This window comes from Paralichthys olivaceus, chromosome 10, assembly GCF_024713975.1.
Source record: "Paralichthys olivaceus isolate ysfri-2021 chromosome 10, ASM2471397v2, whole genome shotgun sequence".
Taxonomy (NCBI): Eukaryota; Metazoa; Chordata; class Actinopteri; order Pleuronectiformes; family Paralichthyidae; genus Paralichthys; species Paralichthys olivaceus.
Window position 1 is genome coordinate 1,602,922 of NC_091102.1, and position 26,142 is coordinate 1,629,063.

Below are 26,142 nucleotides of genomic sequence, written 5' to 3' on the forward strand. Positions count from 1 at the left end.
TTCTCGGTCCATGTCTTTTCCCTCCACCAAGTCGTTCAGTTGTTCGTGCGTAATCCTGCTGACAATCCAACCACTGAATCGAAAAAAACAGACACAAACATGACCGACTAAGATTTAATTACTACACCAAAAAATGTGAAAATCCTGACCCAGCCGTTGTTACAACAGCATGCCCATGTTACTTGACACCTGATACGGACAGATAATCTCCACGGGCAACATGATGCACAAACAACCAAAGTAATACTGTAATGGACAAAGCAAGTGCCATGAATAATGAGTGAGCTCTCTCGAGCACTGGACTGGCAGAAAGGCCAGATGTCCAAACCTAATTCCAGTTTTGCATCATCTCCTCCGCCTTCTGCCCAACAGGCATCAAGCAACAACAAGCCTCATATCATTTAGTGCGAGCACGTCAAACTGCCTCTGGGAGACGGAGATGTGCCTGAGAAGTGAGAGATTCTCCTCTTAGAGGAGAATCATCAGACAGAGCTCTCTGGGTTCCTCTGTGCCGACAGACACGATGGTTCTAGGTTAAAGGTCAGAGTCACAAATAAAATCCAATAATTCATGGATAATAAAGAAAAACTGATTTACAGCAATGATACCTATGAGAGTATTTAATTTGGCGACTTCTTGACAGACGTATCCACTAAGCTAAGTGGCGTTCTAGTTGAAATTGTTTAACTTTCTATTAATTATTCAGTCTGTGTCGCTCATGCAAAGACGGACTCAGTTAACTTCACTATTCCAGCTAAGAAAACCTGTGGAATGTTCCCAGAGGGAACGGGAGACAGTGGTGTGGAGTTACATTCACACTTAAGTCCTGATCAGTGTAACACGACCCTCGTCTGCTGGGAGCATTTTCCAGTAAAGATCGGAGTCTGTGCTGTCCGTCTGAAGCCTTTCACGCTGTCTCGCCCGCAACGTCACCAAGGGTCAAGTGTTTTCAACCTGAATCAATGGAGGCTGATGCTCCTCATACCACCATCCATAGATACCATTACTCTGTGTGTGTTGAGGGGCCGACACAGTTACCACGTCACAGAGATACTACGATCAGAGCTTCACAAGGCTGTGGTTCACACCACATCACAAAGAGCCATTTTGCCCCCTGTTCCACAAAATAAAATTCATCTGGAGCCGCCAAACATATTTGATAACAGCTTATAAAGTTTTATATATAGTTATACTATGACAAACTTAGAATCATGTGTTCAGTTATTAATCGATGGATCATGTCTGCGTGTCGCTCTGGTCGTTTTATTACTGAGTGTTGTCTAGTTTTGTACGGAGCACAACACGTTGAGTTATTTTTCATGACGTTTAAATGAGTCTCATAAACTCTGGAATGAAACAGACACTGAGTGACTTCATGAACCGATCAGGTCCTTTTACACATAACATTTTAGAAAATCAATTTGGTGCAAGAAAAAGGAAAATGTGTTTATATCTGTAAGGGACACTGCTTCAACTGTGCTCTCTTAACCCTGCTTGAACTATGTTTCTTTAAAGCCGTGCGTTATCCTTGCCTGAACCACTTACCCTTGAGACAAAGGCCGAGTTTTATCTGTGCTCAAAATCAGCTCTGCTCCATTCTCCACAGAGCAGAATAAAAACAAGGGCCAGGCACCGAACTCAATGTTATCTGAGCCTGGTACCACAATGGCCTCTTTGACACAACCTGCTCACGGCAGGAATGTTGGACAGTTATTCCACCTCAGCGTTTGGTACAAAAGGCACAAACATAGAATCAGCTTCTGTTGGTCATTTCTGCCGTGGACACCGATGTCTTCAATGCATCTTGATGTCCATTTGGTAAATTATGGTCCCATTTAGAGTCAAGCAGACGGATAAATCACTGTAGGCATTGGAGCGTGGATACCGTATGATTGACAGCTAGTATCATCCAATGGGTGAAGGTGGACGCGCAGTGTCCTCCAGCTCTCAGGCTCCACCCCCTGCTCCTCCAAATATGGTTAAATCTGGTTTCAAGAACAAACTGTGATGTCACAGTCTGTAAGCACGCGTAGCTTTACCCTTTGTCTTTTTGACAGTTGCAGAGAAGACTTGTTTAAAAGAGGCTACCTGCATTCAAACTGTTGTTTGTGTCAGGCACTGTTCCGTTCTCGTCTGACTCCATGTCAATGTTCTGCCGACCTGGTCAGCAATGGGAAATATTCCTCCCTTTTCCTTCACCTCCTGAAATCAGTTTGATAAGCGAGTGTGAGGTTGGTCTCAGATTGGCTTTGCAATCACAGCGTCCAGCAGCGGGAATACATTTAAATGACAAAACATCAAAGTTATTCAAATCACAGTCAATCAGCAATCTCTGTTTTCATCCACTCATCCCGCCTTTGTGCCTGAAAGCTCCTGATAGTTACTGCAACAAGAGGCTGCTCTTTCCTTTTTAATCTATTGCCTTCTCCTTTCTGTCCATCTCTGTCTTTCAGAGACACACACAACCACACACACACACACATATAATCAATAGAGCCAGGCGGAGGACAGGACACACCTCATCAATATTGGAGTTGTGTTTGACAAAGAGTTTGTGGCTTGATTCTTCCCTTGTTTCTCACATGTTTTGCAAAGCCACCCTAACAACCCGCAGATACCCAGAGTGGACACGGCCATGACAACCAGCAGGAGAGATTAGCAACACTGGTCAGCACACAGACATCGAGAAACACTTAGATGAACACTAAGCCAGACGAGAACCAACCAACAAATGGAGACACACACACTTAGCATCTATCTACCATTTAGCAGTGGCTCATAACAGAGGCGCCTTTGGACAATTTGCCAGACGGAACATTCCAATTTGACACAAAAGCCTCATAACCATGCATCCTCACACAACACAGACACACACACAGACAAACTCTGACACACAAACCTAAGACACAAACACACACAAAGAACCCCAGGGATACACACAAGTCAAATTGGTAACTCATAAACACTCAGATGAGTAAACACAAAGCAACATCTCTCCATAAATATGCATAAATTCACACTCATGAGCAGAGACGAAGACAGGATTTCTGCATGCAAGGACGGATTATTCTGAATTTTAACTTACGATACATCTATGGACATTGTCACACTATCATAAAATTCAAATAAGAATTTTCAGTAGTAGTCAAGCATGAGAAGTGATGAATATAAAAGGCAAATGTAACATTCGTCATTTCAGGCCTGCAGCCCCCACAGCTGTTCCATAAAGTCAGAGCTCACCAGGAAATGTGTTTATTCATATTACGTCTATAAAACTGTCTCGTGGCCTGTAGATCTCTGGATATTTTTAACACCCTCCTCATTCTCTGTGAGAGCTGCACGACTGCAGAAGACACGAAGACGTGATAAGTAGGCCGAGCAGCGCTGAGCAAGTGTGGACAACAGGGTTTTGTCAGAAGGGTTTGATCACGACAATTTATTTTACGTATGCATAAATGGCAGCTTCTGCCCCCCCCCCATATACCCATATTAAGGCTCTAATCAGAGAGGGCTGAGTGTTTTAAACCATGAAGTGAGTTCAACTTATTCAGACTCTCTGGTTTATCTGCTTCACTGAGCCCATTTGAGCACAATGTCAAGATGTGAGGCCTCGGTCAGAGTCGGTAACCTCGTCATTGCTCTGAAAATGTTCGGGAGCAGCTCGCAAAAGTGTGAAAATTCTCCTGCTGTGACAAACGCAGTGCAGGCTGTGTGATCTACGTTATCACAAAAGGCAGCTGCAGAGGTGGATACAAAAAAAAAAAAAGAAGCTGCCTCCAAAACATAAATCACAGATGAGAAGCTGCAGAGGACTGACCTCTCTGTGGGAAACATGATCAGTGCCCACGGCAAAATTTCTCTCTCTGCAAAGAGGAAGTTCCCTCATGACCGGACCTTAAAAAGTCTTCTAACTCCCACTAAAGCTAAATCCTGTATTATTACCATTTTACTGTGTGATACATTTATTCAGGCTTAAATATCGTTAACCCAAGAATGGGATTACTTCAACTACTACTTCATCTGGAAGCAGCGTGGTCTTACAACTCCGCTGCTGTGTTTTGACAGCTTCACTGGTTAATATGTGATCATACAGATCATCGAAATATTACCAATGTTTTTAAAACAGTTTCAGATTTTCTTCCTTAGCTGACATTCCAGTGATGCATGTTTTGCTAATGTTCTGCTTCTTCTCTTCCAAAAGTGAAGTGAATCATGTTGGACGCATATTTAGATAAGTTTGGCTAAACGACCGGGTATTTCTGCACATATGTTTGTGTATATATGTGAGAATCCACGTGTGAGCAGACTGACGATGGGCACAGACAGCAGTGGGAAAAGGTGGTTTGTCTCGGCTTACCAAAGATATTAGTGGAATGTCCCTTCTTGGCGAGTGGCTTCAGCTCGTTATGACCCCAGCCGTACTGTCTGTAGCTGTCCCACGCATGTTTCATCATCTGCAAAAACAAAAATCAAAATATTAAAATAAGTACATCGGTATATTAGAATTTGCGTGTGACATCTCAGCAGCAGAGGCCACTGACAGTGACCCTGGTGCAGCACCGTAGATTGAACCAGTTCTGAGGGAAATGCCATTAACGTTAATGTGAGATCAAATTTAGTCTCAAACAACTTTTTAAAATGAACTCAAATAAATACTCAATTGTAAAAGTAATCAACACTCTTCACATGCTAAGGGTTTTCTTTTATTCATCGAACAAAACTGTGAGGACGACAATCCACCACAACGTACACGAGCACACACACACACAGAATCACTGGCAGGACTGAAGTGAGGTCATGACCCTAAAGACTTTAATCTGGAAGACATGGCATCAGAGTTCACCCACATACACACACACACACAGTAGACAACATACAACTGCATAACACAATACTGATATTCAATATCGCATTATCTTTATGTTCCCCTTTAGTGCCTCCCTCTCTCTCTCTCTGCCTCGTCCTTGTGTCTGTGCACATTTGTCCGGCAGGTAAAACAAAATAAGATTGTATTCTTCATGTGACCTTTGAAACCAGGCTGCATGAGACGGGCTTGTGAAGGGGTTAGAGGAAACAGAGAGCAAGAGATTGCGAGATGAGCTCTGACATGGAGGCTGATGTTGAGAAGAGGCGCTGCGGGGCAAACCGGGAGGATGACAGAGCCAAGGAGGGAAGAGGCGCCAGTTTTTACCGGAGCAGCGCTGCTCTCTTTCACTGTCAAACCTTTTCCCCTCCTCCGCAGCCTGAACTCAGGTGGAATCCACAACCTCAGAGAAAGTACATTTACTGTCTTTCTGGTCCTGTCAGTCACTCTATGGACATCTGTTGATTTACTTATCTATATTACTCTGTCCATCTACCTGGCAGCTCTCCCATCTGTCCCTCTGCCAGCGGCTCTCTCTCCACATGCCTTCAGCTCATCACATTATCTCAGTGATGACCTTCATGATGTTGGCACCGATGCCCTGGATCCCACCGTCACACAGTTGTTGGGTTTTTTGGGGTATTTACAGGGAAAATTCACATTAATAAACATTTCCATAAATTAGCCAGTTTAGTTAATTTTCAACTGTAGTCCCTGCAGCTACGAAGGACCAATAAAATACATTATATCTTCTTGTTATTATATGTGTTAATGTTTTAAAATAAAGCTTATGTTGAACTTCAGATTCTAAGGTTTTGAACACGAGGTTCAACCTTAAACGTTCTTAAAAGAGAAGAATAATAATGATTCATTTGTTGCATTCGATGCAAAAAGCCCCTTTAAAAAACGGAAAACATTTTTGCAAACAGTTCTGTCATTATTTTTCAAAGACTCACAGCTGAGACCAACTCCTACAAATTTTTAGAGGCTCTTTAAAAAGACTAAACCCATCTGCCAAGTAATAAAGCTTCACAAAAAAAAAAATACAAATCTGAATTTCATTCATGAGCTGCCCAGATGGATCATCAATGTAAAAGCAAGGCTGTGCATCTGTTCCTGTGCAACTTTACTTCAATCTTGTTGTATCGTAAGGGATCCGTAGATTTCAGAATAAGACACATTCTGTGTGTGCAGGTGGATTAGTCGAAACAAACGGTGGCTTCCTGCTGGACAAACATTCCCCAGGACTTGGTACCTGTGTTTCCACTGGGGGAGCCAGGTTTGAAATCAAGTTCTGGGGAGATAGTTGAACAGATTCTCTCTGGGTATCAGCTCTGTGATCAACCGGCGACCTGTCCATGGTTTACTCCGGATAAGTAGTAGTCCTACAGATAATTGTGGGTAATGGGGTGGATGGGTGGGTGGATGGATAGATGGAGATACTTTAACCCCCCAAAAATGCACCTGCTCTAGGTGTAGTACTTTAAAGTGCTGAACTGTGCTGACTGGTCCGGCACCATCACGTGTTCTGCAGGATTTTTAACATCGTTGTTTGGATTTTGTGGCAGATAATAATCAAGCAGGAGCTGCCCGAGAGATTAATAAACACAAAGCTTCACATTTCATGCTCCAGTGTCGTGCAAATAACACAGAGAGCAAAACACCATGGTTTTCAGACATCAGCCGACTAACTGGCGTAATGTTCCTGAGCAATTGGCTGTGGAAACGTAAATGACAATTCATTGGGGGAACTTTCACCACTGGGAAGGTTTTCTGGACATTTGAACTTTTGTTGAAAAGCACCTTATTTAAGAAACTGGCAAGCACAAGTCACGGCACACATGAACTTAACTTATCTTATCTCTCCAGCAGAGCTATGTTCTTCCCTGCCCGCCTACCTGCTTGCCTCTTTATGCCACCATGTGTGGATCAGTATCCAGACACTCCTTCATTTCTCTTTCTCTCTGGAGCCAGCGGACAGCCAAGCTAATAAAGATAAGGGCCAGGAGTTTCTTTGTGTTCTTAGCCTCGTGGCTTTCCATGACGCACTTCATGCACACAGTGCAGCTTATAAATAACATTATTACACATCATGACACTGACACTTCAGCATTGGCTCGCTCCTTCTGATCTGTGCTGATCGGATGCTTCATTACATTTTGATTGGCCCATATACGAAGGACAAGCTGCACAGTGCAGGTGGTTGACAACGTTGACCAACGGCTTATTTAAAGGACCTTGGAATACTAACTGGACATCAAGCCTCTAAATTATGTGATTGATTCTGACAGCCAGCTCTTGCCCTCACAGCATCGTGACAACCACAAGTACAGGAGCAGGAAATGACGGTTTGTTTTGGTAAAAAGTGGCTGGTTATTCTCACAGTTAGATCCAAGCCGAAGTAGCAATTACAGCAAAATTAGCCTCACAGGCTTCAGGGAAAAACTTTACCATGAAAACTGAGTCAGTGGTTCCATGTAAGGTTGCTATTACTGCCAAAATCATTGACCGTTATCAGCCAGGTCTGTTTTCGCTCACCTTGTGGTTTCAGAGCCTGTTTGGTAAAAGTGGAGCAGTTAGGAAATTCTGTTCAATGATGCATCTTCCTGTTCGGCATGTTCAGACACAAGCCATTAAATAAAATGCTATTAAGAGCTCGCCTGGGACGAGCTTTCCAGGGGAGAGGCAACGGCAATGACGGGATGGAAAAAGGAAAATAAAACTCTAAATGTCACACCAGGAAAGCGAAAGGAACGCTTCAATAGCATTTATTATCAGAAGACTAATAACCATGGTGAGGATTTTCTTTTCAAGTGGCTTATGTAACCATGATTTTCCAGACAAACTATCCCCGGCCACAATGTCAATTTGCCCACACACAGCGACAGGATGCGGCTTCAAATGTGGAGTGCCAACGCTTAGCAACAAATGTGAATATGGACTTGACAAGAATGGCTAAGAAGCCTCCATGTTTCATTGATTGTGCTGCTCATTGTGGGAACGGTTGAGTTTCTCTGTCATTGCATTGGTGTGTTTCAAATGCCAGAGACTGGAGGCGTGGTGGACCTTCGTCATCATCAGTCACATGTTTACTCGAACGTTTCAATGAGAGGTCCAGTCTCACCCACCTGCCCCGTTCCTACAACACCGAAAACATCTTACATCTACATCGGTTCCCAACAACAGGTCATTTCTCAAGAGCTGTACTTCTTTTCAGCTGTTTCCAAGCAACTGGGGAAAATATTTCACCCCCCTTGAGACTGGGAAACCACCAATGCTCTGAAAAAAATAAGAAGAAACTACAACTCACCAATTTGCAAAGGCATGGGCTCTTGCATACAGTCAATACATGGACAGCCGTGTGTGCAGTTTCTTTAATTAAGTTAAGAATGACATTTTAGTCAATAGCAATGCTGGGATACAGAGGGTTTTTCCATTTTAACTAAACACCCCCATGTGAGCAGTTTCTCCCCCCGAGTTCACTGTTGTTCTGCAACGGTCAGACACGCTGGTTAAAAAGTATTAAAACCACCACTTCATTAGAATCTGACCTGCTTTATTAAACATTCCACTGTTTCCAGTCCCTGAGGCACAAACGACTTCAACACTGACTTTGGTAAAAACACTGAAAAATGTTCATGTGGACAAACTTTTCTTTCAGCAGAAAATGCAAGATGATGATATGAAATATATTGAAAACACTTAAAATGAAAAAGAGAAGAAGACTTTACACTAAGTGGCTTGTCTTAATATTCTACATAATAAATCATTAGCGTACTTTTAATATTGGAGTATATATATGTATATATATATATGTATACTGTACCTCCCTGTGTATAATAGTCAATTTGGGTATGAAAAGTCTGACATGGATCAGAAAACTCAAACCACCACTGACCTCATTTACCACAAGAATCATGTCAAACAGAACAGAGAGAGTCTACGGATGAGGGACACAAAACTCAAGTCGAGTGCTGAAAACAAATCCCATACTCAGAGACTGCGAGAGGCTTTTCCCCGCGGCACACGATACGACAAAGACGAGAGAAGATCGAAGGAGATAACAGCTGATGTTATGACTTACATCTAACAGTCAACACAGTCAAATGTACGGGTATTCATCATGATCTGGATCTAAACTGATCTCTATCAGAATATGAGAGTTAAGACATATTGTACAGCCCTATGGGATGTTGTTTTAATTGAAATATGAAATAAAGCGAAACCCATGTTTTCAACCTTGTCTAAAAAGCATTTCCCACTGTATCTTTAAACAGATGCATAGTTACTGGCTGTGGAAAGTCACTGCTGTGCTTGGCCTGTTAATGACGTCGGGCACAGTGTCAAGTGTCGCCCATGTTTGCGGACCTCCAGGTGACAGGAGAGGATGATTGGATCATAACCTCGGGAATGTAATTATCTGCATATGAATGCAACACGTTCTAGTTACTGTTCCTAATATTTTGGTCAGTGTGGTTGGTTAGTAAGATAGTGTTGCTGGTTTAAAATGTATACCATCTATTACACTGTATACCTACAAATAATAACTTATTGTGTAAGCTGATCATTTGTGCCATTTACAAAATACGTACTTTAATGTTTGAACTGTATTATGTGTTGCAGTGCGAGCATTTCTACCTCAGAGTATAAGAATAATCTATTAGCAGAATACTGGTGTCCATGCAAACGTGCTCTCAATGGAAGGTAAATCTTTGGTGAGTGGAGGTGAACCACACGTTGTATGTATGTACACATTTTTAGTTACAGCTAGTGTGTATTCTGAACCAGAGACGATTAGAGAAACTGCCTGCGTAGTCATCCATTACCTCCTTCTATGGTGATCTGCTTATTTCTCTGTGGCTCAGTCTCTATACTGCCTCTGTAAATGTATTAATCATGGCACATTGTATTCTCAAGCTCACTTTGGAACAAACTTGCCGTCCAGCAGTGGCCCTTTGTTATTAAGGTCAGAGTCTGAGGGAGATTAAAAACCTCTCCTCCCGTCCCCATCGAGCTGGAGTGTGAAAAGAGAAGCCAGAAACACAGTGCAGGGTTCAGATGAGAAAGGCAGCCGAGTTTCTCAGTTGATTAATTCATTTGGTCGAACCAACCCTAAAGATTTGTTTGAATTTTCATTTGATTGATTTAAAATTTTCCAAACGCAGTCTGAAGAACGTGCTGGTTTTAAAGTCTGCCAGAACGGTGCAATCGTGTGCCGGTGCGAGATAAGTCACATATTCACTGCACTGCTGCTTTGCACAGAAATCGCTCTAAATGGTTCTGTGCTTAATTCTGCCACGGGGTCAACCGCGGCGAATTAGCACTCAACCTGTGGTACACACGGGAGGCAGGTTCATTAAGACCTCTCAACAACTGTTTTCACAGAGTTTGAAAAATGATTCTTATACACACACAAGTACCCACTGTTCAAATGATTCCTTAACGCCAAGGACAGGTGCCATCTTCTTTTATGAACAGCACTCAGACAATTTGATATTAATTGGAAAAAGACAAATCAGCTGACGGGTTGGCTTCTGTCATCGTGTGCAACAAGTCTACACAGTTTATTAGGAGCTGTGACCTTCAATGTGCTCGGCAATTGCCTATTTGCTGCCTGCTCTGGGAAAAAAAAAAAGCTAAAGCTGCCGCCAGCCATTTCCTTCCCACTGGCTGTGATTCATGCACCCTCATCCCTGATGTGACACACACACACACACACACACACAATTACAATGTATGGAAACAGACAAGCACAGGGCACTGAAATATTCATAAATCCCCTCCAAGCCAGCAGCAAAGAGCAAGGCCATTACGTTTGCCATTGTTTGAAAAGAGATATTTAAAAATCAGCTTAGCTTCCACTACAAGAGGCACACAGGGACAAGCTTTTGGAGGGTTGGGGAGCTGGAGAGCGGAGCTGAAGTTATGTGCTGCTCCGAGCGACCTCCAGAGTCAGTTTGACGGATTTAAAGCTCCCGTCCAGCCGCTCGCCGCTCGACTCTCGTCTGCTTTCAGCTCACCCCGTGGACGCTTTCGATCTGGTTTAACGGAAGGCCTTTCGGAAGATGCACGAGGGTGGTGAGAATTGTGAATATCTGAATTGCTTCTTGCAGTAAATACGCTCATGGCACTTAGGCAGGGGGTGGTAATAAATTCACAGTGAAATCAGGACAGTAAAAGCCTCTGTTTATACAGCATCCAAGCCAAGTCTTCTAGATAATGGTGTAAGATACTGTTACCTCAGTGTAATGTATGGAACCAACAGAAACATCTCACAATACTCTGCTCTCGTCATAATGTCAGTCTTATCAGTTCTGGATCAAAATGTGTGTATATATATTTTTGAAGGAAGCGTGATCTTGTCTAAAAAGCCACATTTACTCTGATAAGAAACCAAAGACATTTGTAAAGAGGTTATTCCTTCAATGTCGTATATCTGCAACAGAACCAGATCTATTTATGTCAAAACTACTGACATTCATAATCATATATATATATATATATATATATATATATTCATTACGTCTTCATTTCCGTTTATTCAGAGGTTGAAAGAGAAACAAAGCTGGAGATAGAGCTCGTCCTCAGCAGCAGCTCAGAGGGTGATGTTGTCCTCCGCCAGCTTCACTGTCGCTCCCTCTCCATCACCTGATATCTAATTGCTGCGGATCATTATGCCTGTTCTCCACTTAAAACGACCGGGATGCTTTCTGCCTCCGGCCTAATGAAGGAACTTAGCACCAGTTCTCCAGTCAAACACAGTTAAGCTCTTCAGACGGGCTGATAGGTCTGTTGTACTATTGGACAAGTAAGTGAGAGAGGGAGTGAAAGTCACTGTGTTCGGTGTCACGGTTTGGTTCTCAATCAAAAGACTGGTTTAAAGCGATTCTTAATTCCATACAGAGATAACTCTTTGAGACCGAGGATGTACGGAGTTTAGTCCAAAGGAAAAAGAGTCAGAATCCTTTTCCTGCTGACCTGCAGATTAAACTAAAAAACAGAGATGGCAGTGAGAGAATGCAGCTTTTATCATTTTATGTAGTTGCTTTAAATAGAATTGGCCCGGTTATAGACCGAATACTTTAAATAGCATTTTACAGTCAAAACACTTTCAGGCTTGTATTGCTAAGCCAAGAATTAAATTGTGTAAGTTATTACCACAAAACTTAGTGGCTATATGGAACATGGGCCAAGGAACAACCTGTTTATTGTAAATGTTGGCGTGGATCTGGACAAAGGGGTAAATTCAGGATATAAATTCTATATTTTATAAATTTCTTTAAACTATCCAAATAGAGCTGTTTTGACATCTTAATTAATGTATAATAGTTAATGGTTATGGATGAAAGAAGGTGTGCAACCTACTGAGTGAGATTCTCGTTGTTTGATCTAAAATTCACCCAAAAACCTGAATAAATAAAATAGTCAAAGTATTTATTTAAGATATTTGTTTCTGTGGTGATATATCATTTAAAACTGCGGGTTCATGCTGCTGTCTGTGCATCCAGAGAAAGGCTGCCTTCAGAAACACATCGGTTACAAACTGAATGTGCACATTTTTATATCTTATGGTTGATCTGGCATTAATGTTGAAGAGGCCATTATAGCTCGAGCATAACTGTTAGTGAGTATGGAGGTACATTAAGGTGTGATCAAGAACAAGCTTTCTTCCTGCGCTAATGAGTTAAAACGCCAGCCAGCCGAGGAAGAGTGCTGTGCTCACGTCACACGCTCTTCTCACGGAAAACACATTGAAAACAAGAGAAATCCATGACGTTATTTTTAGCTCGGCTCAATCTAGGTTTTCCAGTAAGCCATACTAATACTTTCAGGCTTGTGTTACTTAGGTGCTGATTGAACTTTGAGTCCTTGTAGGATGTGGTCTATAGTGCTGTTTGTTTAAAAGAGTGAAGCATGAAAGGGAGAGAGAGTAGAAAAGGTTCTTAAGATGCAGGAGTGTCCGTACATTAGGCACAAAATCAGCCAGGTAAGATATTAGTCTGTGGCAGGCTTTTGTGTTCCCGGTAGGAAATGCAACACTAAGACAGTTGGGGAAGATCGAAGGACGTACTTGTGGAGGCGGAGAGAGGACCTGGTGGCGTGAGGCAAACAAACAAAGAGTCACAAGTTTCTGTACTAAAGAATAATTAACAGAGGAAATAATAATGCTGAATAGGGGAAAAGACAAATTAAGACAAATAAGAAAATACAGAAGAAAAGCTGTTCTACTTGCCTCTCAAGGTTCCTTTCACTTAATCTTATCTTTTGAAAAATACAAATACGTAAGCAAGTGTATAATCTGGATGGGTGCTTTAAATAGGGGGCATCTTAAAGTCAAAAACCTTTTAGTGCCTCTGACACAGCTTTAATTCTACACTCACACAATAGGAGCAGAATGGGAAGAAGCAGAAAACTTCTGGTTATACCATCAAATGTATTAACATTTAGATTATGAACCAACAATCGGGGCTTTGCAGTCATTTTCTTCTGTAGTTATTTTCTCATATATCAAAATCTGGACATTTTACCAGTGAATATGAACAATACGGGATGAACGTAACGGAGCTGTGATCCACCGACGATGTAAAAACGTCTCACACAAGAAACCACAGTTCCTTATTGTTCCCCAATGGAAGGACCGGACAGATTCTCTAAAGGTTAACGTTAACAATTAGGGAATAAACGCAGCAGCTGGGACTCCTGTTGACATATAGAGTTATATATAATTCATAGATATATCACAATGTTCAGACGAAGGGATGGTTTGTCAAATCCCCCTCCCCCACTACACGTGCTACGTCAGACTCGCTTACAAGTCAGCGTTGAGCATTGCACGATAAAAAAACTTTTTCCTTTCACTGAAATCACAAAACATTCAAAACAAAACTTATGCTCCAAATAATAAAATAACAATAAAATGGTTCTTCAATGACACATAGGCTTAACTGGGCACTTCCAATAAGAAACCCACTAAAGCACTGAAACCTCTAGAATAAAGACGTCCTGTATATCTAAAGCAGGAACCAAGATTTCAGTACATCAGGGAGGACATAAATAACTTCTGCTGTATTAACAACTCTTCATTTCTCCAGGGGGAAACATTATCTCCTAATATTAGACTGAACATTATTTTGACTCCTACATTATTTTCCAGCTTTATTGATGAACAAACACTACTTACTGAAAGAGAACCATGCTTTTGCATCACGGCCCATTAACTGCAACAGCCGGCTTATTTCAACTGCTCTGGGCCAACAATATCTCATGATGCGGTAGACGAATAGCAATGGAACAGTAAATAGTCGAAACCATTCCATTCCTTTTCTTTTATTGCCCTAAAGCTCTGTCTCTATTACCAGACAAAGGTTTAATGGTCATTAATGTCCGAGACCTGTAATTAGCAGAACGGCAAACGAGCACAGAGTGACCGGAGGTGGTGGAAAAGGTTTGTGTGCTCGGTACAGTAAATAGAGGATGTGTTCAAAAGACATAAAAACTAAGTTCATTTCTGTTTTTGGAAAAAAAAAATTGACTGTGTACGAATATGGACTGAAAGTGCAGCCAAATAATTTTGATCTCAGTGTTTGGCTGCCTCCTCCACGTTGGCAGATGGGATATGAGCCAAAATATACTGTATGATAAATACATATTGATTCCAAATTACATTATGCAAGATGCCGTCCGACATCTGTGTTATATCACCAAATAATTTAAAATATATACTTAGAATTTTTAAAAGGAGAATGGGGGACCAGCTTGTTTCTGTTTTATTGACAGCATCGCCACACAGCAACAGTTCGAATAAATAAATAAAATAAAAATAATCAAGGTTGATCATCGATCCAATCGTTAGAAGCAGAGTCAAAGATTGCAGTCATTGATCCTCTGTCGCAACCAACTGTGCAGATACAACTCCAAACCAAATCATCCAAAAAGTAATACAGGAGAGTGTACGCAGAAGAAATGTAGTGTGGCTCAATAACTACCTCTGCCTGGATTACTCCACATCAAAACTAAATGATGGCTGTAAAATGATGGATGCTGATGCTGCATACATACATCAAAATGCTGCCTGTATACGATACAATAACGGCCTGTAAGCTGTATTTAAAAGACTCAAAAAATAAACAGCTCCAGTCTCACATTCACATTTGTTATTGTATTGTCTGATTTCTCCTTGGAATCACAAGGCAATCAGTAGATGTCTGTGCTGTGGCTCGTACAGCTGCTACTTCCTTGCATCTGGGATTGTGTGGCTTTCTCTCTGAATGGTAATTATGAAGGGAACAAAAGGGACGTTTGGAGACAAAGGCGTGTTTTGGAGCGAATAGGCCAGCTCCTGTGCTCGGCGAGCGGTCCGACTCCGCTGTGTCAAGACAGACGATATGTAGGAATCACGCAGGAGAACATGCAGCAGGAAAAGGGGGGGGGGAGCACGGAGAGGGATGGGGTTGGCAAGGTCTCTACAGCAGAGAGCACCATCTGCATTCTGCACGGGTGCTGTCCCGTCTGGCTCGCTGTTGCCTTTAATGAAAGCTGGTGCTGAGACACAAATGCATTCAGAGGTACAGTAGACGCATTCACCAACTGGCACTCACACACACGCATGGTGGGGGGTGTAGATGTTACAGACATGATGCATTACTGCCCGAAATGAAATCATAACATCACCAGGATATTTTAAAAAATAGACCTGGTCATCTTACCTCTCTGATCTTGTCTCGTTTCTCTTTGACGTCAGGCTCTGGTGGCTCTCCGTCACTGACGCCCACCACCTTAGGCATGGGGACAGGTGGCAAAGGTTTAGGCCCCGGATCCTTCTTTTTCAGGTCCTCCATCACTTTGTTTTTCTCTGTCTGGATCTCAGCCTGCAGCTCCTCACGTGACTTTCTTAGCTTCTCCTTTGCCTCCTGCAGCGCTCGCTCGTGGTCTGCCCGTATCTTGTCCCGCAGGTTCTCCTCCTCCTCCCTTTAGGAGGCAAGGAAACAGGCAGGGGGTGAGATTTGTTTTTATTCTTTGCTCTTTCTTTGCATTCCTATTAGCTCCCATGAAGTGGATGCTGGTCTTCCCAGGGTGCACATACAAAGTTATTTTAACCAAGGCTGACACAAAACAGCAAAAAAAACATTGGGAGAAGAAAGGTGTGCAGAGGGATTTGTATTCAAAATTAATTAAAGATGAAGGTTTGAGAGCAAACACGGACCCTTTGGGAAACGGTTATTCCACTGCAAGGGAGACGAAAACAGGGAAAAGTTACCACAGCCGCAAACTCAAGTAGGTAGAAAAGGGGTTAGCCTCCCAGCACTGGTGCATTACTTTTGGCAATGCAGTGAATTTCATGTCATATAACAAATAACGGAGGTCACTTTTATTCCTTCCTCCTCCACCTCTCTGTCTCTCTGTGCTGCACTCGAGGAAGGGGGGGCAGACGTGTCTGTAATTTGCATCTCTTAAGTGAAACCTCGCTCTCCCAGCCCACAACTCCTGAGTCAGTTCCATGAAACACGAGAGGTGTAGAGGAACACAAGGAGGAGCCAGACTGAGATGGAGCCCTCATCTGTGGTTTCACTTGTTGGTACAAAGCCCCAGGGTGTTGATTCAACTCAACCCGGCGAGGATGTGGGTCGCTTATGAAAAACGAACACGGCAGGGCGCTGAAGCAAAGGTGACGGCAGGACAGTGACGTTGTGCTGTTCTGAGAAATACTTAATCTTTGAATCTCTAGTGACCAACAAATGAAAATACACAATCACAGTCACAATAAACACAGTTACAGCTGAGCTCCAGGTTGATGAAAGGCAGCTCAAACATCTGTTACATAAAGAACCAGGAGATCAAATCCTTTGTGTTCCAGTTGGACCAAACTCTGCATCTTACAAATCAATGCATAGGTCAAACCCTGTGTATACATGGTCTTCGGTTGACGGGTGCAGTGTGGGAGGAGGGAAGATAATTTAAACATGGTTTTATTGCTTCAACTGTTGTTGGTTTAAAATAATCGTAAAGCAGCAAACTGGATTTTTCTGCTTTGTTTAGTCTTCAAATACATTTTAAATCAATATGAATAATTTCAATAGGAAATATTCATGTTGCACTAGGCTACATGCTACATCACCAAACATCACAATGATACGAACTGAATGAGAAGGAAGGGAAGAATTCCCCTTCACACTAGAGTTGCCCCTCATGTTTTCATCTGTCCTGCTGTGTTGCTTAAGTTGCCGTGGTGAATTACAGCATTAGAACTTGCTCGATGTGAGTCGCAGAATTCAACATTTGTTAAAAATCTCCTGAGTGAAAATATGTGAGTCTGTTTATCAATGACCTCCCATGTGATTAACACAGGAAATGTGGGAGGAACTGATGACCTGCTGCGATCTGTGTGGACTCAGCTGCAAGCCTCCACAGTCACATCTCTGGAGAGAGGAGAAAACAATACCGAGAATGAGTGTGTGTGTGTGTGTGTGTGTGTGTGTGTGTGTGTGTGTGTGTGTGTGTGTGTGTGTGTGCGTGCGTGTGCGTGCAAATATGTAGAAATATGTGATAGATCCGTTGCTATTTATCTGGGGATTAAAAGAAATGGTATTCGTAACGTTCGGCCATAAAAATAAAAATTCTGTAACTGCTGTAACTATATTACAACTATTGCTTCCACTGAGAGTTATAATCTAGAGCAATCAATTGAGAAGTGGATCAATATCCAAATTTCAGTTTGAAGCTTTCCTTCCAGCGTGTTTAGGTTCTACTCAAACAAGTATGAATTTCCTCCTCTTCTTCGGCCAAACAACAGTTTCACTCAGTAGAGCACATACCTCCTCAAATAAAATCAAGCTGCACCAAATGTTAAACTCTCATAGACATCAGTCCCCTAAATATAACAGATTTTTCATCTAGATTCAAAGCTCAGGGTTTTAGTTTACACCAGAGTTGGTCCTCATTGCCAAAAACGTTCGATTCTCATTGTCTTTCCAAGTTGTTTGTTGGCGTCTTCTAAGTGTATGGCTCCTCTTTTTTCTATTTTTATGAAGGATCATTGTAATCGTCTAGTTTTGCATCCGTCGCATGTTAGAAACGTCCTAAGCGTGGCCACTCGCTCGCTGTATTCTCACACGGGCTCACCTGGACATTCTCCAGACGTTTTGCTAGAGAGCTGGCAGGCAAAGTTAGCGAAAAATGTGCAGAGCAACTGACTCAGACGTTTGCGTTCTCATTTACAGACCTTCCAGACTTAAGTGGATGTCCGTAAGCAGCTTATGTGTGATCAGCACCTATCATCCACCCGTCCTGACCCAGAATCAAAAGTCTGGATGCAGTGAGTGAGCGGGTAGCCAGAAGAGACAGGGTAACCCGAGGCCTTTCCACCAGTCTGTTGCAGTGTGTGAGGAGGAAAAACAATGTGTGCAAGATGGAATAATAAGATAAACCTGTGAAAGAGAGCGATGAAAAAAGACAGGGACTCGCAGCCTACAGGACGGTGAAGACAAACAGGAAAGAAAGATGTTTCGTACTAATTATCCTTCGCACGACACAATGTGAATCTATTTTACAATTCTATCATGACGCTGAATGTGGAACCAACAGAGACGAAAATAAACAGCTTCCGAGTTACGCAACATCGCTCTGGAAACAGCTCATAAATATTCATGTTGCAACTCTGAGCGTCTCACTTTAATTGATAGAAAACATTTTGCCACACCAAGATGGCAATTGCTGTGTGTGTTTGTTCTATTGAATGCATGCATCTGTGCACGCGTTTCAAAGTTGCTGTACTCACTTTATAATTGCATGTTTGTATTTAGTACACAATTGTGTATTGTGTTTTCCAGTACGCGGTTACAGCTGCAGTGATTGTGTGTGTATGTAGTACACGTTCCACTCTGTGACGTATGCATGCACGCATTCAGTATTTGCGTCGTCTATGTCAAGCTTTGTGGTGAGGTTCTCATGTGTTAGTGACTGTAGTCTTGCAATGTGTGTGTGTGAGTACACCCAGAGGGGGGGTCACCCCTCCTCCATGTGCCATCCTCTGTGCCCTCAGCAACATGCATTTAAATGTGATATTTATACGGTGCCACTGTTGGATGACTGTGTAATGTCTGAGTGTTCACATGCAGCAGGGGTGAGATGCCTGCGAGCGTGACAAAGAAAATGAGAAGGTTATCCTGACACCACCACTTCTAATGGGCACCGAACCTGCTCCATGTAAGTATATGTACACAGAAAAACACTTAGAAAAACACAAATATGCACATTTCAAATCAAAACCCTACACACCAGCGGTTAAGGCAAAAATTAATTCGAACATGCATTAGCATTCTACGACCTCTTCTCTCCCTGCCTGTAAATGCCCTTTCTCTGCCCCTCCTCCATCTTTTATCTCATGTCATTCTTTTCTCTTCCTTCGAGCCATTATCAGACTCACTCTAGCATTGCCGGTGATTCCCTTCGTGTCTGATATAATGTCAAACACGCAATTAAGAGCACATCAACAGCTGCCTGACTCAATTACCTTGACAAAGAATAAGCGTGGGCCAAATCTATTGTGCACCCAGGTGACGGCGCTGAGCCCCGCCCTCCCCTTTAGCGTACTATAAACAATAATTCACGTTAAACCAACTTGTCCCTCACGCCACAGTTTGACAGAAACGAGCAGAGCCCCACCTCGCAGATTTGCTGCATTAAGTCACGTTGGTGCACCAGTAACTATTCCCACATTTTGTCAACTCTCAATCATTCCTGTCACTGGAATTTCCTCTTTTCCTCGGAGTTGTGATGAAATCTGCGGCTCAGCATTAGGACGACACTTTGTATGGCAACTGGAGAGAAGCAGCAGCTGTCGCCTGCCTGGTGGAGTATCTAACAGAAAGCCGAGGATACGCAAGCCTCCGGGTAAAGCAGCACAGACTAGATCCCATGTAACCATGGTAACAAACAGGGACATACAACCATGCGCACACACACAAAGTGGTCATAGACAACAAGTCTTCATTGACCATAATTTACTAATTTATGCGAGGAAGCTAAGACCAGTGGGTTTTTACAGTTTAGTGTTTGAACGTAGTGTTACTCCGAGCTCAGGCACAGAGTTGGAGCTTCTACACAGTATTTTAGGCAAATATTTTTTTTACAAGAGCCGCCAGATATGGATTTTTGGAGCTAATGCCATTATCGACGTCAGGAGTAAAAAATGTGTGGTGCTGAGAGGTGCTCTGCAGACTAATCTCTGCAGATCGACATTAAAATGAGACAAAACTGTGTAAACAGACTGAATGTTGAAGTTGAAGAAAAATCTATAATATTATAAATGCATGGCTTACGAGTACAGATGTTCCAATACCAAAATTGAAAATGCCTCAGATGCAGCTGAAAATGCAAGGTCGGGCGTCAGCAAGTACACAAATCTGTGTACTGATCCGTTACCACAACTTTAAAGTTTATTTGTGTTACCCAGATAAAACTCTCTAAATTCTACACACTGAACCTTTAAGTTGTGAGTGAAAGTAAGATTTTATAATTATATTCTTTATATTATTCAACAGATCAAATCAAATCATCACCTGAGCCCCATCACCGTCCACCTTCATGTCCAAGTGCATGACGGGGGTTTAGATCAAGGATCAAGTCAAGAATGTCGTCCTCTCTGTCCTGTGAAGTGTCCATCTCTGACACAGGAGTGTTTGTCTTCTTGTCAAGCATCTCCGAGACAGAGAGCTCTACTGGGAGCAGTCAACCCCCCCCCCACCTCCTGCGAGCCCATAAACTCTGTAAGTGGGATGAGGACCGTGGTCCAGGCGGCTGAGGTGGCAGCATTTTTTGCTTCTAGCGACCTGAAGCTCCCGGAGTTCCCATTAGACGGCTTCTGTGTCCTGCTTTTTCCCACGACCCACTTGGCTCAAATGAAAGCGTCCACACTGTATGTGTAACAACTTTCCAAAGCTCCACAGTGGGTGTGTAATTGCATCCTCTCTTCTTCTTACAATTTCCTCGCTGCCCTAACATCCTCCTCCCAGGAGCTCATTGCTGTCTCCCATATCTTTCATATCCGACCCCCCCCCCCCCCGTCCTCCTTTCTCTTTTTACCAATTATTTCAAAATAAACTTCCTCCCACTTGTGTTGTTTGTATCAATCAGTGATCTGTTACTCTCCTGTTACTCGTCAGACTAATTAAAAAAAACAAATTTAATCATTATCAAACTCTGATCAATACCGAGCTTAATCACTTGCCATTAACACATTACTCTGCTGTACAGTATCTATTTTAAATCCATGTGAATTTCCCTCTGAGTGATCCAAGATGTCCTCTTCTCCTCATGTTTGTATACAGCATGTTCCATAAATGCAACACTAAAACATTTCCAATCTCATTTTTTATTGTTTCAAGTCACGTCTTCTTCTTTTATATCCCTATAAATTTACAACTATGACCTTTAACCGGATGAAGGATCTGAGCACGTAGACCTTAAATTGTGAGAAATAAGAAGCTGCGCAAAGTGTACTATCAATATAACAAATTATTAAAAAGAAGACAGCCTGAAAGTCAGCAGCAGCAGCAGAATGTACAGTGTGTACAGTTCTCTCTCATGTGTGCAAATGTCCGTAATCCATGCAGCTTTCTCGCTGTATGTTTCAGGTGTACACCTGAGCCCGGAGAGCCCTCAGGCTGTGATGTTAACATCCAGCCCCTCTGACCTACTTCACGGCTGGCTGAATAATGCCTTCATAAAAATCACGAGAGTCCACACGCCGGCAGCCATCACATGCAATCCATGAAAGAAATAAACACGTCCGTGTAGTAATTGATGAGAGATGACAGAGACATTTTTCAGAAACATTGACCAACAACTATTTGAGCTGTCTCGATCTTCCTGTGTAAACTGCCATGAGATGATGCATGTCGCGAAACAAATACAATCATATTGAATATCGGCCAACAGACACCGATTCATCCAGGAAAGACTCGTATCATCACTCATATCGTCCGCCAGGCTCTCTCCTCCCAAACCTGTTGACTGACTACAGGGAACAATATCAAGCCACAGTTGTAGCACCCAACTCGTTTATTCCCACCGACTGTTCATGTTTACTAGAATCGTGCAGCCATTCCTTCTGGATCTAAACTGCCTCACAGGGTTTACCAAGAGTCATGACACAGAAAAAAAAAAAATAAATAACCATATGAACAGAGTTCCCATTTCCCATCCCCAGGCCAATCATAAATCCACCAGCTGGTGCGTTAGAGCGCTTGTACAGGAAGCATTCATTATCAGGCCCGTACGGCTCTGTTCCAGCTTGTGTGGTTGTTCTGGCCGTGGACAAGGGAGGCCTGAATTTGCCCGTGACTTCAGAACGGTTTAGTTGAAATTCAAGCCTCGGAAACCTGAGCGCCAATTCTTAATTTGGCGGTGGGCAATCTCACTTTGATCCCATTGCTTTAAGTGACAAGGAGCCATTGTGGAGCCGGGCCGCAGCTCCAGTGTTTGGCAGGGATGGGATTTGGTGAGAGGTTTTGTCGTTAACCACGGTCACATCGTCCCAGAAGACTGACAATCTCTCTCTGTCTCTGCTTCACTTCAATTGTATTTCTTCTTTCTCCTTCTTGATTTTGTCTTTGTCTTGTCGTTCCCTCGTTGTTCATCTGCCACTGAAACCTCCAGTGCAGCACTCATGGAAACAGAATCAAACAAGTAACTCTTTTTCTCTTTTCTTTGGCTTTTCAGAGGTCCTGTCACCACTGCTGCACTCCAGAGCCACGACGAATGGAAGGGAGGATGCAACACTCCCAATAGGCACTACTGATTAGTTTCACACAATCACATACTCACTTTAATCCATTTGTAGTATCAGAAACTGTAACAAATACCCACACCAAGTCAAGTATTTCCAGAACTACTCCTGGACACCGTGGTCCTTCATTTCCATTCTCGTCTGTTCATCCATCATTCCGCTCCACCTAGCTGCTTCCTTCGCTTCTTTCCTTGGAGGACATACACTCACTAGAGCTGCAGCGAGAGCAAGGGATTCTCCAAAGTTTCCACTAGGTTCTCAAGTTAAAATCTCCACTCTTGACAAACGAGCAGTTTCCTTCCTCTGCCTTGGCGGGACCCACGCTTCAATAGAAATTTAAACAGGAGCACCAACTGGAGCAGCTCATCACACCTTGTGCTATCTAGTTATTTCTTAGAAGACAACGAAACACTAGTATAACGTGAATGTAAGAAACATTAGCGGTGGACACACGCCCTAACAACGCTTCAGTCTTTATACTCGTCCCCTCCCATGGGCCCAGCGAGAGAAAACCTGTATTACAAGATGTCTAAATATAAACGTTCCGATTTTAAGGTTTCCAATTTCATTCAGATGCTTTAACTAATAAAAGCATTTCATTACAATAGATTTCATAACAGCAATAAAATACTGCATGAATGATCTGCTGCACAAATGCGACTGCTGGCACTGCTGGGTGTATGAAGATTTCAATATGGATCAGAAAAATAAAACCAAGTCATTCATTATTACTACAATACAAAGTCCAGTTGAGCGAGTATTATTATTAATGAAAATCAGAACCAGACAATGTATTTTCCTCAATAAAAACCATTACCGCCTGATCTACTGCAGTTTTTGAAAGCCATATAATCCCACAGTTTTGTGAAGTGCATCTTCTGTATGTTAATGAGGCGTATATGATGCGGTGTCATCTGGATGGATCAGAACTCCATGAGTTCTCTGACACATCTCATCGCTCACTGCTGTTAATTCAGAACAACCGGCAGCACCTATATCAGATTCACCTGTCAACACATAAACACAGGCTGTGACGGACGCAACCCAGAGCAGTGCTCCGGGAAAAAGTGACTGGAGCTTTGAAAAAGAATGAAACCACAACTTGCCAAAGGATTGTCAGGGGAAACTATACAGCTCCACCGATTTATCAGTTGGCCGATAAAAATCAGCTGATGCAGTCCTTTCACAGACTTTTCACTTTTGGTGTTTATGTCGATATGAAAACTTTTACAAAGCTTCAGGAAATATGAGCATTTATTTTTACATTTTACATTTAAAGGCATGTTTTCTTAATTCAAGTTCCATTTGTGTTTAGTTGGTGAAACATGATCTTTAATATTACAGATACCGTTACTACAACAACCCACAGATTCCAACATTATATTCTCCAGCACAGCAGTATTTATGCACCGCGTGCATACTTTTTACTATCTTGTTCTCTGACGTCATCTTTGTGGATAATGTCTCCCGACCTTGTGACTAACCACGGATAACGAATTGTGTCATGCCTCACACAGCAAGGCATAGCTCTCCGAGAGAACAACCCTACAGAGATGTAATGATGCAGAAATGACATGTTCCTGCTTGGCCCTTGCTCTAAAGTCTTTAGTCTTTAGTCGGTGTGGGTATCATTGTCCCGGTGACTAACCTGCGCCTTTGGCACCTACACTAACATACAGAGGTAGTAAACATGAGTTTGTGCATGTCCACCATATTTACCTGAAACACAATAGACCAATTAGTTTTAGCTTGTAGCTAGTAAATGGGATAGCATTGATAAGATCCATTCATCATAGGTCGGGAGTAAAAGCTAATGCCCTGCTGTTACCTCAAGTGAAAACCCAGCATAAACACAGCAGTGTCAAAGCCCCATATTTCAGCAGCCTGAAATGAAATACCCAGAAAAGTATTTACTACTGACACAAGCTGAATTTTTGGGTCCACCGTTATAATAAATATCAAAATGTGTTGTCGGTGCTTTCATTAATTAAAGTCAACAGCGATATTTTCTCCAAACACGACTAGACCTCCAAATGATGGTTGGCCGCTTGCCAAAATGACTGGTGAGCTCATGGACTCTGCTACAGCACTGAGGCTCTCTCAGTCATACGCTTATGGTGAAGTATTTTCTCCCGGTTCTGCTGGGCTGTTGTATTTATGCAGCGTGGTGGTGCAAAAATATTCAATTTCCTCCACGAACACAGTGTCGCTGAAGAAGGTTGAGTGTCTTGTTCATTAAAAGCTCGGGCCCGTGTGATGTTTTGCATGTGTGGTCTCTTGCTCCAGTGTTTTGTCATTTTGGTTAATAGTAAAATTGTGTGTTGTCCTGTTTATAATCAAACAAACCAAACAACCAACCAACAAATGGACATGTCAAGTTTAATCGTAAGCGGAGTATCTGTGGGTTTAGGATTGTGGTTGTTCGAAATATAAATCCAAGTATCCGTGAAGCTGCAACTATCATTTTTACTATCACTGACATTTAATGGCCATTCGATCATCGGGTTTCGGCTACGTCATTTTTGCAGTGGCTGGTAAACAGTGTGAAAATATCATTAAGAAATAAATGATTATACAGGCTTTTATTTGAACTAAACACAAACACATCTTTAGCCAATCTGAGAGGCTGCAGTTGCGTTCTGCAGAGACAACATCATCATGATCACATGAATTAGACGGGAGACAAAACCAGAGAGAGCAAGACAGGAAATGAGACACACACACACAAAGACAGACACAGACAGACACGCACTGCAAATCTGATTTTGAAAAAAAGCAGCAGTGTTAATGAGGAGATTAAGTCTGATGGAAGTCCGCTCCTCATTCTGCAGACTGTTCACTCTGATACCAACTCTACCAGTTGAAATCTCCTGACACACAAATTAATTAGGTAGAGTATTCACAAAACTACTATGAGCATTGATCTAAAAGATGGATTTGATATCTTATTCTGCTTGTAGTGATATCTGTTCTGAAACCAGTTCTAATAGACACAGTAATAAGGACCGGTGGAACAAGAAGAAGACCTCAGTGAACGTGGGTTTTTCTCGTATTACTTTTTTGCCTGATCCTTCACCCGGCACAAAGAGGCTGCAAGCATGATCACATCAGCCAAGTTGCAAGCACATCTGGTTTTCAAGCAGAACGTAAGATGGCTCTCTGGTTGGTTTGCTGCAAACCAGACCTAAGTGAGACTAAATGAAACCATTTTTGCATTTCATTACACCACGTATACTCATCAGTAGCCTTGTAATTGCACATAATGCTGTCAATTTTAAACATGTACTATACTTTCTACATACGTGATTATAAACCAGTGATAATCACTAATGTATAAAAAAAAAGGATGAAAAAATGTTTATGGAAATCAGCACCCTGGCTCATATAGTCCCAAACTCCTGCAGTGAACATGACTCTTCAAAAATACAATAAAAAAAAAAACGACCTCATGCCAAGTCCTTGTTCAAGCTTGAAATTTAGAGAACTGTTCCAG

General features: G+C 42.3%; 1 protein-coding gene across 1 annotated transcript in view; it reads right to left on the reverse strand.

Moving 5' to 3' along the window:
• Positions 1-26,142, reverse strand: part of man1a2 (mannosidase, alpha, class 1A, member 2) — an 84,746-nt gene that overhangs the window by 49,045 nt on the left and 9,559 nt on the right. The window contains exons 3-4 of the mRNA XM_069533325.1: positions 15,571-15,832; positions 4,358-4,454 (exon numbers count right to left, since the gene is read on the reverse strand). Coding sequence (XP_069389426.1) covers positions 4,358-4,454; positions 15,571-15,832 — 359 coding nt within the window. The remainder of the gene's footprint in view (positions 1-4,357; positions 4,455-15,570; positions 15,833-26,142) is intronic.